This window comes from Drosophila sechellia, chromosome 3R (assembly GCF_004382195.2).
Source record: "Drosophila sechellia strain sech25 chromosome 3R, ASM438219v1, whole genome shotgun sequence".
Lineage (NCBI taxonomy): Eukaryota > Metazoa > Arthropoda > Insecta > Diptera > Drosophilidae > Drosophila > Drosophila sechellia.
In genome coordinates this window covers 12985392-13000930 of record NC_045952.1, presented here as the reverse complement: position 1 = coordinate 13000930, position 15539 = coordinate 12985392, and the positions used below count along the sequence as shown (strand labels likewise).

General features: G+C 43.1%; 3 protein-coding genes across 3 annotated transcripts; all 3 read left to right on the top strand.

Annotated features, from left to right (window-relative positions):
* The first annotated feature begins 9969 nt into the window (after nucleotides 1-9969).
* LOC6606229 (serine protease grass) lies at nucleotides 9970-10992 on the top strand. The gene is made up of 4 exons (XM_032722771.1): nucleotides 9970-10192; nucleotides 10246-10291; nucleotides 10351-10520; nucleotides 10586-10992. The coding sequence occupies exons 1-4, from the start codon at nucleotides 9970-9972 to the stop codon at nucleotides 10990-10992; spliced, it is 846 nt and encodes a 281-aa protein (XP_032578662.1).
* Nucleotides 10993-11360: 368 nt separating this feature from the next.
* On the top strand, nucleotides 11361-12238 carry LOC6606228 (serine protease grass). The gene is made up of 4 exons (XM_002031000.1): nucleotides 11361-11469; nucleotides 11526-11571; nucleotides 11634-11779; nucleotides 11835-12238. The coding sequence occupies exons 1-4, from the start codon at nucleotides 11361-11363 to the stop codon at nucleotides 12236-12238; spliced, it is 705 nt and encodes a 234-aa protein (XP_002031036.1).
* A 745-nt stretch (nucleotides 12239-12983) lies between these two features.
* On the top strand, nucleotides 12984-14329 carry LOC6606227 (chymotrypsin-like protease CTRL-1). Its single transcript, XM_032721860.1, has 4 exons — nucleotides 12984-13197; nucleotides 13254-13299; nucleotides 13363-13538; nucleotides 13594-14329. The coding sequence occupies exons 1-4, from the start codon at nucleotides 12984-12986 to the stop codon at nucleotides 13995-13997; spliced, it is 840 nt and encodes a 279-aa protein (XP_032577751.1). The 3' UTR covers nucleotides 13998-14329.
* Nucleotides 14330-15539: the final 1210 nt, after the last annotated feature.

The window sequence follows — 15539 nt, the reverse complement described above, 5'->3', positions numbered from 1 at the left end:
AGTGGCGAACGGAGCCCGTCAATGATATGCAGGCTGATGAGTTGTCGTTGTTGCTGCCCATGACAATAATGATAATGCCGAGTGTGTGTCTGGGTGCTATGAGTGCCTGTTTACACGATGCTTATGAGTGTGAATGTTGTTGTTTCTGTTTTTCCATTTTTTTTGGGGGGGTTTTCCAGAAGTGGAACCCAGGGGGTTGCTTCGGAAAATATTTAATAAAATGCCGGTAGAATTTAATTAGATTTTAATTGCATTTGCTACCGGAGCGGACTGACAACAGCAAGCTCCGGCAAATTCCCGCTTGTATCAAGGAATCTGTTTTTGAGTGATGATTGCCTGGGGTGGATGGATGTTCGCATGAGGGTGGTATTATGATATATTGTGTTATTAATAAGGAATTAAAGTCAATGGGAATTAATTCCAACACAAGACGTGGGTCAAATCAACTAGATTGCGTCTGTGAAGGAAAGTATTCAGTTAATCTAGGCACGAAATGAATGTTGGAATGAAAAAACCATCTAACGAGCAACATTTAATTGATGGCTATGATATTTTTACATCTTTTTTATTTCACTGCAGTTATTAGTGTATTTCAAAGAGCATCCACTTACATTCATCACAATTACTTACTGCAGCTAACATTTTTCATTAGCATTAACACTCGAGAACCTTTTCATCTACGCCTTCTTAGATTGAGTTAAATATTGCTGCCATTGTTCAACTCCTTTGATCTCATTAACTGAAACCGAAACAAGAGCGAGTTTTCAAATCTTCTGGAAGACAATTCTTCAGACGAAATCTTTTCAAGCCAATTACGATTGCCCCGTTTCAAGCCGTTTCGAATCGGAAGTGATACAAACACGAAAAACAAGAGTACAAGAATGCTCCGTGATCGAAATCATCATTCGTGATCTCCTTTGAGCTCCACACACCTTTTGCCGCACGGCTTTAATCGCTTGCCGAGTCATCAAACGAGGTGCAACGGAGATGACACCTTTGAAAATGGGAATCAGAATGCCGAAAGGGGAAGTATATGGGCTATAAGGGAATCGGTCAATTTAACACAATGATATAACGAGCTGAACTTGAAATGCAATAATGCGCTTGCCGCTCATTCAAGGTGAAGGAAATAAGCGCAGAGTTCACTTATTAAGTCGTTACCTCAATTAGATGAGGAAGTACTGCACATGTGTGGGTCCTTTATGATAAGATCAGCCACGCAGCCACGCATGAGGGTATGGCTTACTAATTTTCTTTTAATTACTACTTTCCAACGAGTTGTTTTGAGCTGCGCAACCAAAACTCTTCTGCAATTACTCGTCGCACGGAGGATGGGACGTATCCACTGGCCCCGCGGATGTCTTTCCGTTGTCGACTTTGCCTTAATAAATATTCAGAAATTAGCAACGAACAAATCTTGTGCAAGTTTTTGGCATTAACACCTTTCAATCTGGCCGAGTTGCGAACAACATTGCGAATATGACTAAACGGATTTGAAGCAATAGCGGTTGTACTAACAATAAGGGAAAGATATTTCTTCTTGGATTGATGGCATTTCCACTAGATAAGCTAACTATTTTATTGGCTGAAAACGAATTCAATGACTTATTGAACCCAATATTCTTTATTAATTAGACATGATTCACTTTAGCCAGCTAACACTGTACTCAGCCCCTCGGCGAGCACGCAGGAAATGTCACTACATCCAGCAGCAACGCATCGCAGGAGACTTCAGGTTTTTGCCAGCAGCAGATATTTCGCAGTTGGTTTTCGCACTGCACTTTTGAATATGCATAAAAAATTGGTATTAAAACGTCGCATGTAAGACATTAATCAGCTGGCAAAGTGGCAGCAGCCAGCAGTTGGCAGACAGAAGCGGCTCAATGCGGTGGCTAGGTGAAGTCAGTGAGCAGCAAGTTGAGCGCTTGCATCATGCGCTTGATTAATCTGCATGCCCCCCACCCCACCGCACCTAGCACCAGCTCCTCGGATCCAGAAAATCTGCGCATAAGCAGCTTGACTCTTGCCAGATTGGATGCGATGGAGGTGGGCAATCCTGCCCAGCCCAACCCACTGCATCCACCGCACTTCACTCGGCTCCGCTGGTTGTGCGGATTTATTTTTGAGTGCCCACACAGCGCGAAGAGCAACCGCAACTCGTTGGCCAAACAATAAATTCACATTAAAGAAAACCGAAAAACGAAAAAAAATCTACAAGAGAAGTTTGTTTCATTAAAAGCATTAGATGGTTTGCTTGGGGAGCCAAGACAGCGAGACAGAGCCATCAGAGCTCTACAATAATTTTGCATGCCTGGTGGCTGAATAATACGAATGTGCCTGTTGATTGTTTTTAGCATCTGTAGCATTGAGTGATGAGAATGCTCCCCGCCCCACTTGCATCTCGAATCCGACTCCCATCGGGGGCACATGGCCCTGCAGTCTAGGGCGATGCCACAAATATTTCCCCCACAATATTCAGCTGGATCTGTGCCATCGGGCTTTTCATTTGTGTACGCTAGGAGATTTTCAAAAACATTTACAATCCTCAAGATCTCACGGAGGCCAAATGTTTATCAGAAGCAAAGAATGGCTGGATCTGTAAAGCAAAACATACAGAACGTATGATGCTCTTACAAATATAACAACTTTTGGTACTTCATTGAAAATACGATGAGTAATAGCTTGAGTCATTTTTTACACAAGCCATCAGGTATTTGTTCTTGGTTTTGGTGCATAGATATAGATAGATTTTTATATTCATATTTTCTTTCATGACTTATACTAACCAGAAACTCCGCAACATACCCTTTCCTTTCCCAAAAGGAAAACTTTCAACACAGCAGACATTGGCTAGATTTCGATACCGCAACTCAAGTGGCCAGACTTTGACTACTCGGCGGCTAAATGCGGCGCATAATTCACAATGAGTGATTCTTAAATTGTCCATTAAGATAATTTTTATGGTAGAGCGAGTCCGCAGGGGAATTCGTGGCAGTAGTCGACGACGACTCGGTTGCAACATGCCCATCTAAAGTTGGCTCCTTCGTTTATCAATTAGGGCGGTTGGGCCGCTCGCTAATTATCAGTAAAATGCCTACACATGGCAAATGCGGATTTTCCTCGCTCCTGCTCCAAATTTAGCAATGTGTCTAAGTGCAGCCCATGGATGTGTGGATGCGTTCCGAGACTGCGTCATGCTCGACAATTTTTCACGCTTTTCCCTCTGCTAGTTTTCCCCACCGCACTGCCACAGTCTCCCTCTCCATCCCCAAAGAAAAGACAAAGGAGCCCCAGACTGTGGGCCCCAAGCTTGCCGGCCTATGATTGATGTGCAGTTGATGACTATATAACTTTGTATGATTTCTGGGTAGCAGGCTTGGTTTTGTAGGTGGACGCGTGTTTAATTAGTTTGGCTTCTTCTTCTGCGGTTTGGGCAGTCGGGCAGGCAGGCAGACTGCTCTGCTCATTTGCCTGGCGTTAAAAATGTTGAATAATTGAAATTTCCCGGAATTTTTCATTACTAGTCGAGCGGGATGATGCGTATGAGCAGAGTTATAGTTGTTGTTTTTGTGGTCGCGTTCTAGGCTGTCTTTGATTTTTTCTAAAAGCATTTACACTGAGTTCCTTTTTGGGGGACGAATTTCGTTGGAAAGTGAATTTGGTGAGGTTTCCTGTTTGAAAATTAGTGATTGTGACTAATTATGCTGTCGTTGCCAAACTCACACAATTAGTGGGATTTGCCTGTGGAGTAATTTGCTTTGATGTGGAGTAAGCTCGATACGAAAATACTTGTCTGCTGCAAAAGACATGTGTTCCAATAAAGTAAGTACAACATATTTCTATCGGTTTGTTTAACAATACATAACCAAGACATAAATATCTCTTGTTCGAAGTGAGTTAAAATCTTAAAATTTGGCTTGTTCTTGAAGACTCAACTCCTAAGGCCTTCATCAATATTTGTCCGCAATTGTCAAACCCGCCTAAATGAGTTGACCGAAAAGTTTAAAGCTGATCAAAAAGGCTTCCTGCACTTTGTCTCCGGTTGCATTTGACGGGCAGGTCACGTACGGCGTGTCATCGCTGAGCGGCTGCCAGCCAAATTGGCTACAGTAAAGCATCCGCCGCATTATCTTCATCTTCATCACGGTCCAAATGACGGAGCCCCCTGGTTCGCCGGCGCCCAAAAACCAAACCGAAACGGGGCGCCCACAATTACGTTTGAGAACTGCAAACTGCAAATGGTCGGAAAGGTTTGTGCAATTTTTCTATTGAATTCTCGCCGAGAGCATTGCCGCTGGAGTGGATTCGCCACCCGTTGCTCCTTTGCTCAGCTTGTCTCCACTTGCCTCTTGGCCGGCAGCGAGGCACGTGCTCGGAATTCCAAGGAATCGCAAGGACTCGGAACGAACACAAAGACGGCAACAATGTGGCAGATACTTCTTCTTCTCCGGTAGCCAGTTGGAGAGCTCAAGCATTATGATTGATAAGTTCGTTTTGTGAATTTTTCATAAATTAGGCAACAGCTGCGCCATCGAGGGGGTGCCGACCTATCATCGAGTGTCCAATCGTGCGCCATTTGTCTATTTTAATTAAAGGAACTGGCGCTGATCGCCTTCGCATCCTTATCGTCCTTCGTCCGGGATCCCCAGGATAATCCTGGCTTCATCATTGTGGCGCCCTTTGTTTGGCATCACGCACGTCTAACTTGCTTTCGGCTGTTAATCAGTTGTTAAGCGGTGTGGGAAGTGAAATTTTAATAAAAGCCTTAACATAAATCAAATCTGTGTTTCTGACCAGCAGATGGCGTTGACTCCTTCTCCACTAAGCAGGAGAGATTCCGCTGTGATTGGTAATTCGTTGCCATTTCCCAGTGCAATTACTTAATTATTCTTCTAGTTTGAGATGGTTAATCGGTTCACTATAATGGTTAACTGCAAAATGGTTTAAGGTATTTTAACCGTATACAACGAGCTTCATAACTACGTATACTTAATAATAACATTCACCTGTCCTAAGAAATAGTTTTGATTTATACTTCTTCTTATAACCTACTATTAAATCACATTTATGCTAAACCAACCCTCTGTGTTCTCCTTACCGCAGCAGGATATCCTTTGAGCTCCGCCGCCGTATCATCTTTCCCCGTTTCTTCGATTTAACCACACGGCAGCAACTTTGAAGGGATTCTCATTCTCACATTTGCAAATAATTAAGTGCCTTGGCGGGGCAATTTAAATCGCGTGCAGTCCGAATGCATTAAGGCACATCAAAACCGAGATGGCGACATCGGCTAACCCCAACTCCAGTCTCCTACCATATTCCCCCACTTATTAACAGCAACGTAATCTGAATGCGAAATCAAGTTGCAGTGCACAGCCCACAATATCAGTTGACAACTGTCGACGGTCGTCTGGCAGGCATTTAAACGCTTGTCAAAATTATATAAACTGCTGTCAGAAGTGCCGGCGGGAACTAGGGAACTTTTTCCGCCACAGCCTCCTTTAAAGTGCAGCAATACACTAAGCAAAAAACTAACTAAAGATGCAGGCTACTAAACAAAGCAAAAACTTCAGTGGGAAACCCTCTACTTATAAGGAAAATCCAACTCTGATCATAACTAGCCAGCTATTATTTAACTTGTGATAGAGGAAGAGTTCTCCATAGGGTCTTGCTATTTATATCTGCTTTTAGCACACATATTTTCTCAGTGCATGAATACGTACTGGGCCTGCAGTCGGAACTCTTCGTTTCTGTGACAATTAATGCGAATTTCGACATCATAATTAAAGTGCATGGTGACGACGCTGGGTCTCGTCTTGCGACCGGGTCCATTATGCTTAATGAGTGAGCCAACGGAACTGAACTGAACCAGAGGACCCAACCATACCGAACTATATACTATATACTACATGATTCCCGGACCGACCAGACCAGACCAGACCAGCAGAAGTAGAGCGGGCCAGACCGGTCCCAGACCCATTCATTCACTTTTGATATTTGCATATTTTCACATGTCATTCGGCTTTTTGGCAGTTCTTTTCCGTCCTTTGTGCGAATGCAATTGCAGTGGCTGTCTGAGGCGAGATCTTCATGCGGGAAGTGGGAGTGGGAAGGAAGGAGGGGAATCCCCACTCCTGCATCGCATATCGCATAATTAGCCGCAGACTTTTGCCGCTTGACAAACTCTTTGAAGAGCTCCCTCGACCGCAGACACGTGTGCATCTCCCAGGGATTCCGTTCACTGTTCAGTGTTTGGCTTATTTATTGTGGGATGTCTTAATTTATGAACGACTGTCAGGGCCCTGAGACTTTCCATCGGTTTGTTTGCGATGGCGAAAAAGATCGGCCAGAGACAAACGGATCCATTCATTGCACCCGTATGACTCAACCCGAGTCAATTCAACTCCTGGGGCTGTGATTCATTCGGCGTATCCCAAAGTATTGTTCCTCAATCGCGATAAGCAATAAGCTTTATCTCCGGCATTTGGCATTCAAAATTTATGGCTTGCAAAATGCTTTTGGCCTCGGCTAAGTTCGCTCTGCTCAGTGCAATCAAATAATTGTAATCTCTTTCAAATTGCAGTTAAGTTCTACTTCCACTTCTTATTCCCAACCTCCCACGCCCACTTGATTATGCTGATGAGCACGTAGCTGCAGCCCAAAATGCACTTCTGATTGCCCCAAAGAAGAGTGCTTGGCAAACTGAGTTTTTCGGCAATCTTAATTAGAGTAGATTATGCTGATGGCTTTGGGTGCTTTTCCGGCTTGGATTTATTTGCCCAATTCGATTATAAGTACGAGTAAGTGTTGGTCAGCGAAGCGCGTGGCAAAGTAATGCTTAATTCGAAAACTTTGCAAAGTGCGTGACAGCAGAACCAGATTGAAAGCATATGTAGATTCAAAATGAACAACTCTTTAAAAAACTCATTTAATTTCGGTTTTTTGAATACTATGTCCTTGGTGTTGTAATTACTACTGAAACTTAAATTTGGAAGTACATTAACCAGCACTAGAATATTTTCTCAAAGAAGTAATCTCGTCTGCTGGAAAGCCTCCAGTGGAACGCACTTGATAAATTGTTTACTTTGAAATTAATTACTCCACTCATTGTTTTCTTGGCCGACGGAAGTTGCCGCCATTGTCCGCCAGGGGCGCTGTGTTAGCCACGTTAGCCGAACTCCATTGTGCTGCATAAATCAAGTTTGCAGCGCCCTTAGCTGCACTTTCAACACTTTTGCCGTCCAGCCAGCCGGCTCACATTTATGGTCAGAGCCCACAACCCAACCATTTTTTGTATGGCCCGCCGATCGTGGCAATAAAATTGCATTTAATTACACGAGTGCAGTGGCTCAAGTGGTTGAAAAGGGGGTGGGAATGCCTAGCTGGGCGATGTGGGATGCCGAGTCGGGTTGGCCAACGGGGAATTGGCCTTGGTTTGGAGCCGGGCCAGCTCTTCATTGTTGCGCGCATTTTTGAGCTCATTAAACCGGCTGCAATTGTTGCCATGCGTTGCGTGAGTACTCTGCTGCAGATTCTGCCCTTTTGTTTGCCGGCAATCAATTTGCAGTCAGCAGTCGACAGTCTGCAGTTTGCAAAAGTTGCAGAAATGCAAAAACGAAATTATATTTGCGGGGCCCAGGCACATCATTAAAATGCATCGACCTGCAGAACAAACGAGTCGAACACCTCTCGGCAAAAAGCTTCGCCTGCATTTGTGAGGAATTTCAGAAAATCTCCCAGAATTTCGAAGAAGAAATGGCCCGAGCCGTTGTCCATAATGTTTATAATCAGTTTGTGGCATGCATGAGTTTTCCTCCACTCGGGAAAACAAACTGTGAACAAAGAAATGGGCAATTCTCTGGCAGAGGTGAGTGCAATCAAAACAAACGAGTAGCCTATGGGTCTTAAGAAATGTTCAAATAAAATTTATATATTCAAACCAATTTGAAGAAGCAAACGTTTAACTATGTACTTTTCAATCTTTCTAAGCTGAATTGCTTAGAACGTGGTCTGTTTGAAAGCCCTTTAAAATAGTTAAGCCAACTTATTTTATTTAATTACACACATTTCCTCTTAAGCTGCACCATTTTCTGCCCTTCGTACGCAACCTTTGCAAAGGACCATAGTGCTTTGTGACTTCCCAGAGAATTTTAAGTAGTGCGCCCGCCCTTTTGTCAACTTTGGACCATGTTTTGTTTGGCTGATTGACTTTAGCATGCAATTTCCATGTTTTTGCTTAACGCCTCAATGATTGCCAACAATGGCGGCAGAAGTGGAAATCCATCCCGTAGTTTTGCCAAGATGGCGTGTGGCAGGGCCATAAAACAGACTAAACTGCTTAAACAACCATCCTATGGCGATTGTAAAAAGGGCCAGTCACACACTCGCAGCGACTTTTTCTTGGGAATGCGCTAAATGAATGCAATAAACCAACTAGAAGGGTCCCCAACTCATTGTTTATGGCCACGCTTCCCTGAACTTTGGTGGCAGCTTCGATGCCCCGTCTCTTTCTCTTCGGCTATCTACGTCTCTTTCCAACTTATCGTTCTCGGATCGCTGGCAAATGGCAACAATCAGCGTCTGGGAATTGCAACTGCAATACCAAAAGCAACACAAACTTCAGCTTGGACTCCAGCTTGTCCGATTTTGTTGCTCTCGAGGAGCGGGAGCAATCAACGCATTGTCGACAGGTGGAAAACTTCATGGCCAATGAATTGCAGTTGCCAAGTTTTAACCTTTTCACATACCCTTTTGTGGGGTATATTGATTTGGGACTTAAGATCTCATAAATAATAAAATAGTGTATAATTTATATTTATTTATATTAAAGATACCTAAAGAAATTTACGTTTATTTTAAAGATTTCATCTTATTTTATCTATCGTCCATGCCAAGAAAGGGTATTTAAAATTCTGCTGTTCGAAACTATCGTTGTTTTCCGCTTTATTTCGTTGCTGGTGTATTTTGCATGGCCTGAAGCTGATTTTGCTGCTGCCGCAGACTGACAGCCGCAGTTTTAACCTTTTTTTTCTCTGTGTGTTGACGTGGCCAGTAATTTGTGTTGTTGCTGTTTGTTGGTTGGCTGTCGGCTGAAGGGAAACGCCAGCAGCAACAACAACAATGGCCACAAACACACATGCAATTTTGTGCATTAAAATTTCACACTGCGTTCGCATGTTTGTTTGTTGGCTTGTTGGTTTGTTTGTTTGTTAGCTTGGTTCGGTTGGGTTGGTCGAATGTTTTTATTTTTGCTTTTCGGTCCCTCAACTTTTTTGGTTTTTGGCCAGGGGAGAGCTCCTTTGGCCTGATGCATTTACTGTTTAATTTGGCATGCATTTTGTAGCCGCCTTCGTCCTTTCCCAGCAGTTTCTGCTGATGTCGCCTGCCAGAAGCAGATGACAACAAAATGGCGATAGTGTCATCCTGCCCCTTCTCCTTAGCCATTGCACCTGGCTGAAAGCGAGGACGTCATCGTCATCGTCTCCTGTCAACAGCCACGTTTTTGGCCCTAGTGGGCGTGGTCATGACCGACTGGGTTGGGCAAAAACGGGTTAAAGACGCAAAGGGCGCCTTTAATTTGCCACAAATTTAATTAAGGCATCTCACCTGCAAACCTGCAAACTGGCTAAAAGGAAACGGACAGTCTTCAAAAATTGACTAATATGGTTAAAAGAGATCCTTTTACATTAATCTGTTAAAAGATTTCCATTCGAATTCATTTCAATGAACATTAAATGAATGAGTATGCTAAGAATTTAATATGTTTATCAAATTCCACGATTTTTGACAACGCACTTTCCGACATCAGCAGCATATTTTCAATAAAGGACTCAGTGTTCTGGTTATTTGAGTATACAAGTAACTGAGTGACTTTACTTTGTCGATAACCTCCCCTTGGTATTGAGTATAAGTATTAATAAAGTCGCACGATTGGCCCAGCCGTCAGTTCATTTTATTTTTTGAGTCGCGATGAAGTCAGCTGCCGTTCTCGTCGTAATCTTTATATGCCTGTGGCTTTGCCGATTTGGAGAAGCTATACTTCTGGAGCCAAATTGCGGAATTCGGACTATGCCGTCCTTTCACCAAATGAGAATCATCGGCGGCAGTGATGCTGAGATCACTTCCCATCCCTGGATGGCCTATCTGTACAACGAGCTTAATTATTTCTGCGCTGGCACACTCATAACCAATCGTTAGTATACTTGACATCCTCTTCAGCACACAAACTAATAATCCTTAACTCAGAATTCGTCCTGACGGCCGCCCATTGCATTGAAGCGTCTAAAAACTTGTGAGTAAATCAAGCTAGAAACCTTCCTTATTTGGAAACTGAATTGTTTCCTCTTTCAGAACTGTTCGTTTGGGAGGAAGTGGACTCCCACGAAGTGCCGGTTCCATGTGCCAGATCACAGCTGAGGACTACTCTGTTAGCATGGTCATAAATCATAAGTACTTCACACCTTCGATCATGCTAAATGACATCGCCATGATTCGCCTTGCGAGAACTGTGAAATTTAACGGTAGCTTTTATTTTACACCCGTAAATTAGCTCCAAAATAAAAAACATCATTCACTTCATTGCAAGATCACATCAGGCCGATCTGCATTATCCTGGACCCGGCGATGAGGCTCTTGCTGGAGGATGGAATGACCCTCACAGCCACCGGTTGGGGATTGACTGACAACAAAATGCGTCCACCAGCTCTCCAGGATGCCCCCATCACAGTGATGAATAGGTATGTGTGCAGCAAACTGTATGACGTCACAATAACACAAGGACAAATCTGTGCCGGAGACAAGGAGACCAACACTTGCTTGGGCGACTCGGGCGGACCACTTGGTGGTGTAGTCAACTACTACGGGGATCTTCGGTTCGTACAGTACGGGATAACAAGCTTCGGGGATTCGGAATGCCACTCACCGAGTATTTATACCGATCTGAGCACCTACTCCGGATGGATTAATATGGTTGTGAATCAATATAGGACATAATTTATATTTATTACCATTAGGAATCTATTTTTAAAATAAATAAATATTTGATTAATTCGTTATTTCATATTTAATGCGTTTAATGTTTTGTTTTTACGATTAAAAAACAAATTAGCTTTAGATGGTAAATTTATTTTCCGATAAGTGAATACGAAATAAATATAATTGATTCCTGGTAATATAATATAATTTTACAATAAACCCCGTTCCAATGAATATACAAATTCCCCATAATCGAGGCCAGATAAGTCCGACTTGTGGCATATAAAAGACACAACGGATCAAGAATCTTTAGCAAAATGAATCAAATTTTTGTAGCGTTTACATGTCTTCTACTCCCGCTTTTGGGATCGACGCAATTCATAGACATGGACTGCGAGAATGGAACTATGGCCAACTCAACTTCGAGACCCTGGATGGCTTTTCTCTACTCAAGTGACGGAAGATTCATTTGTTTCGGATCTCTGATCACAAACCGTAGGTTAAACTATACGTACTCGACCAGCAGTTGTAATCATTGTACATTTTTGCAGGACTTGTTCTAACTGCTGCTCATTGCATTCTTCCTAAAACTGCAATGTAAGTCTTAAGCTAATAACTTATTAAAAATGTAGTTAATAGTTCATATCCTTATCCTGTAGAATTGCTCGGCTGGGAGACTACGACGATGCGCGTAATCAAGTAGTGGCTAGGGTGCAGAGTAGCCACATGCACCGACTTTACAACCAAAGAAATCTGACCAACGACATTGCCATTCTCGCTTTGGATAGGAAAGTGGAGTACACAGGTTGGTTTGACTTGATCAAAAGGTATACATTTAACCAACACTTTATCCTGTACAGATAAGATCAGGCCCATCTGCATCGTACGAGACACCAGATGGAGGAAGAGCATCGATTCCTTGAACCCACTGACTGGCGCTGGATGGGCCAAGATGGAGTCTAAGAGTGACAGTGAACTCTGGAGAACTCTGGAGTTAGTACGCAGACAGCCGGCGATTTGTCAGATTGATGCCACTACTCCACTGACGAGCAGCCAGTTCTGCGCGGGCAGCGGGGAAAGCAATCTAGGAAACGGCGATTCCGGCGGTCCGGTGGGAGGTTTGATCCCATTCGGAAAATCGCAACGTTTCATTCAAGTCGGAATCGCTAGCTTCATGTACGGCAGATCCGCAGAGGCAAGCGTTTTCACGGATGTCCTGAGCTATATCGACTGGATCCTCGCAGTGCATAACCACCACAAATAACTACTTTTCTGAAAATTGAATAGGATATAAAATTGTTTTCGAATAAATGCAAAAGGAATGATACCAATAGTACAACATGGCTTTTAGTTTTAATCAGTTGAATCGATCCCTTCATAAACAGAATTTCGCAGTTTATTATGTATATGTACTCTCCTGAGAATTTTAAGACCGATGGACTTGTGTTGTCATCATGCAAATACTTATCAGTTAGTTAATGCAAAGCCCCCCTTTTTATCATAAGTGTAACTAAACGATAGCATCCACATATATGATATGTTAGTCTGATACAGTTCCGATTTAAATATCAAGAGGTTGAAGACATTTGGGAATGTTTCATCAAGAAACAGACGGTTATGGCTATATCGGCTCGCTTCTTCATACTGAATATATTCTGACTGAAATCAATGGGCAAACTGGGGAAATAGCTAAAGTTATTAGATATTAGAGTATAAACTGTGATCTTTAGAAAGGATTCTGATACTGTGCGAGTAACGAACGTATTTGGAATAACAGAAGAGAGATGAATTGTAGATTGAAGGGTTAAAGAGCACTCTGATTTCTTCAGAAGGATTTCTGAGAAATCCGAATCAACTGTGTTTTAAATAATATATACTCTGGTTTCCTGATAAGTTCCATAATTTTACATATAAACGCGCTTTCAGTGAATAAGCAAGTTCCCCATACTCGAAGCCTGATAAGCATGGTGGTGGCTATTAATCCCAACGAATCAGAAATCAGTTGCAAAATGAATGCCGTTGTGGTAGGGTTAACGCTTTTCCTACTTCCGCTTCTGGGATCGACTCAGTTTCTGGACATGGCCTGTGGAATTCGAGCTCATAGTCCCAGTGTTCTACGGGTCAAGAATGGAACTGTGGCCAGCTTGACTTCGAGTCCCTGGATGGCTTTTCTCCACTCAACGGACGGAAGATTCGTTTGTGGCGGGTCTTTGATCACGAATCGTAGGTAAGTTGCACCTATTCCACCAGCAGTTTGTAATCTTTGTAATTCTCTGCAGGACTGGTATTAACTGCCGCGCATTGCTTCCTTGATAGAACAGATTTGTAAGTTTTGAACTAGGAGATCATGAAAAATATAGTTCATAGAACATTATCTTAATTCTGTAGAATAGCTCGGCTGGGAGAGTATGATAGAGAGGAACACGAGATGTGTCACGATAGTTACTGCACCTATAGAATAGAAGCTATGGTGGAGAGAGGATTCCGGCACCGACTTTACAATCCAATGACCATGGCCTACGACATAGCCATTCTTCGTCTGTACAGGAAAGTGCAGTACACAGGTTGGCACTACGCAGACTAAAAATATACCTTTTACTAACGCTCTATTCTGTACAGATAACATCAGGCCCATCTGCATTGTACTAGACCCCAGATGGAGGAACTTCATCGACTCCTTGGACCCTCTGACTGGCACTGGATGGGGCAAGACGGAGTCTGAGGGAGACAGTGCCAAGCTCAGGACCGTCGACTTGGCTCGCAAACATCCGGAGGTTTGCCGGAGGTATGCCACACTATCCCTGACGGCCAACCAGTTTTGCGCTGGTAACGAGAGAAGCAATCTGTGCAACGGCGATTCCGGCGGTCCGGTGGGGGCATTGATCCCGTACGGAAAATCCAAACGTTTCGTCCAAGTGGGAATCGCTAGCTTCACGAACACTCAATGCGTGATGGTAAGCGTTTTCACGGATGTGATGAGCTATGTCGACTGGATCCTCGCAGTGCACAACTACCACAAATAACTACTTTCCTGGAATGTGACTTAGGCTTATTCTCCGAAATGATTCATAGCTACTTAATCAGATTAATAATTTAAGACAATGTTAGTTTGTAAGTGTTTTCAGTTTGAATCGCAGCCCTGAAATTTTCATTCTACAAAAGCTTGTTTTACATTTGCATCATATTTAACGCAAGTCCCCCCATTTTTGGCAAAAGCAAAACACTTTTCACGATCAGTGGGCCATAAAAAAGAAGTTTTCCAAGGGAATGCATTACGCTAATTAATTCCTGATATATGGCTGAGGAGCTGTGGCCAAAACAAGGCCACAAACCTGCAACTGGGCGTAAAAAAGAGACGCCGGCAATAAAGGGAAAAAATAACACAAAAAATGGAGTTTCATTTGCTCCATTTTTTTTTTTTTTGCAAATGTACTGTACTGTTCCTTCTGGAGCTCTCTGCAATTCGCGATGGCAATTAAAATTTAGCAGGCTTTAAAGCTGCGCACCAGTGACAGATGCCGCGGTAAAACTTTAATGGCAAAAGGGGAAAATATGAAAAAGCCAGCAGGATGCGAGGAAATGACGGGGGAGCTGGGGAAACAGCGAAAGTGAACAGTTGTCAGGGTCTGGGCGGTGTATCCTGGCAAGGATTCTGCTTCTTCAGCCTTAAGTTTTTTATTCATTTTTGAGCGCCACATGTGTCCCCATACACAGAGCGCACTCCCCATTCACTTGTCTTAAAGTTTTTCCGCATAATTTTCTATAAGCTAAAGAATATGTATTGCCAACTGGTTACAAAATAATAGAAATATTAAAAAAAAAATTATAGTAATTCAAAGTGGTATACTTTGAAAGATTTTCAACATTAAACACAACTACAGTTAATTGTGCCATTTTTAATTTGTATATATATTACATTATTACTCCTAGGCTGATTTCTTGCAGTGCATTTATACACTTGTGGCAACGTATTTCCGACAGGAAACCATTCGCAGCCACCGCCAAAATGTGGCAACATCGCCAGAGACAACAGAGGATGAAGGAAGCTTACTTCCTATTCCTCTATGTAGACCCGCGCCTGGAACTCCTCATACTCCTCCTCGCACTCCCCGCACTCCTCGTCCTCCTGGTACTCCGCTAACCAACTGCTAAACGCACTGAGAACTTTCCCACACACATACTATACTATATGCCACATTCTGCCGCAGCGAAAGTGCGCGGAAGTAATAAAACATGCGGGAGGCGCGAAGGCTGCAACTTTGCGATGCTTGTTGCACTCGTCTGGAAAGTGTTGCGACATTGGTGGCGCAGCAGGAAGAGGAGGTGGTGCAGGCGGTATGTGTGGTGGGAGGGGTGGCCGGTGGGTGGCAGCATTTGTGCTTAAGTGCCGCAATATTTGTAGAGCGGCAAATATTTTCCATGTAATTTATGTCTGCGGTTAGACAAGCATATGGAAGCTAAATCATAACTATAAGTCTTAGGATCAGGACGCTAAATCATAACTATATATGTATTAGAATGGTGCAATCTATAACCAACCATTATTATGCTGTTAAATGCAATCA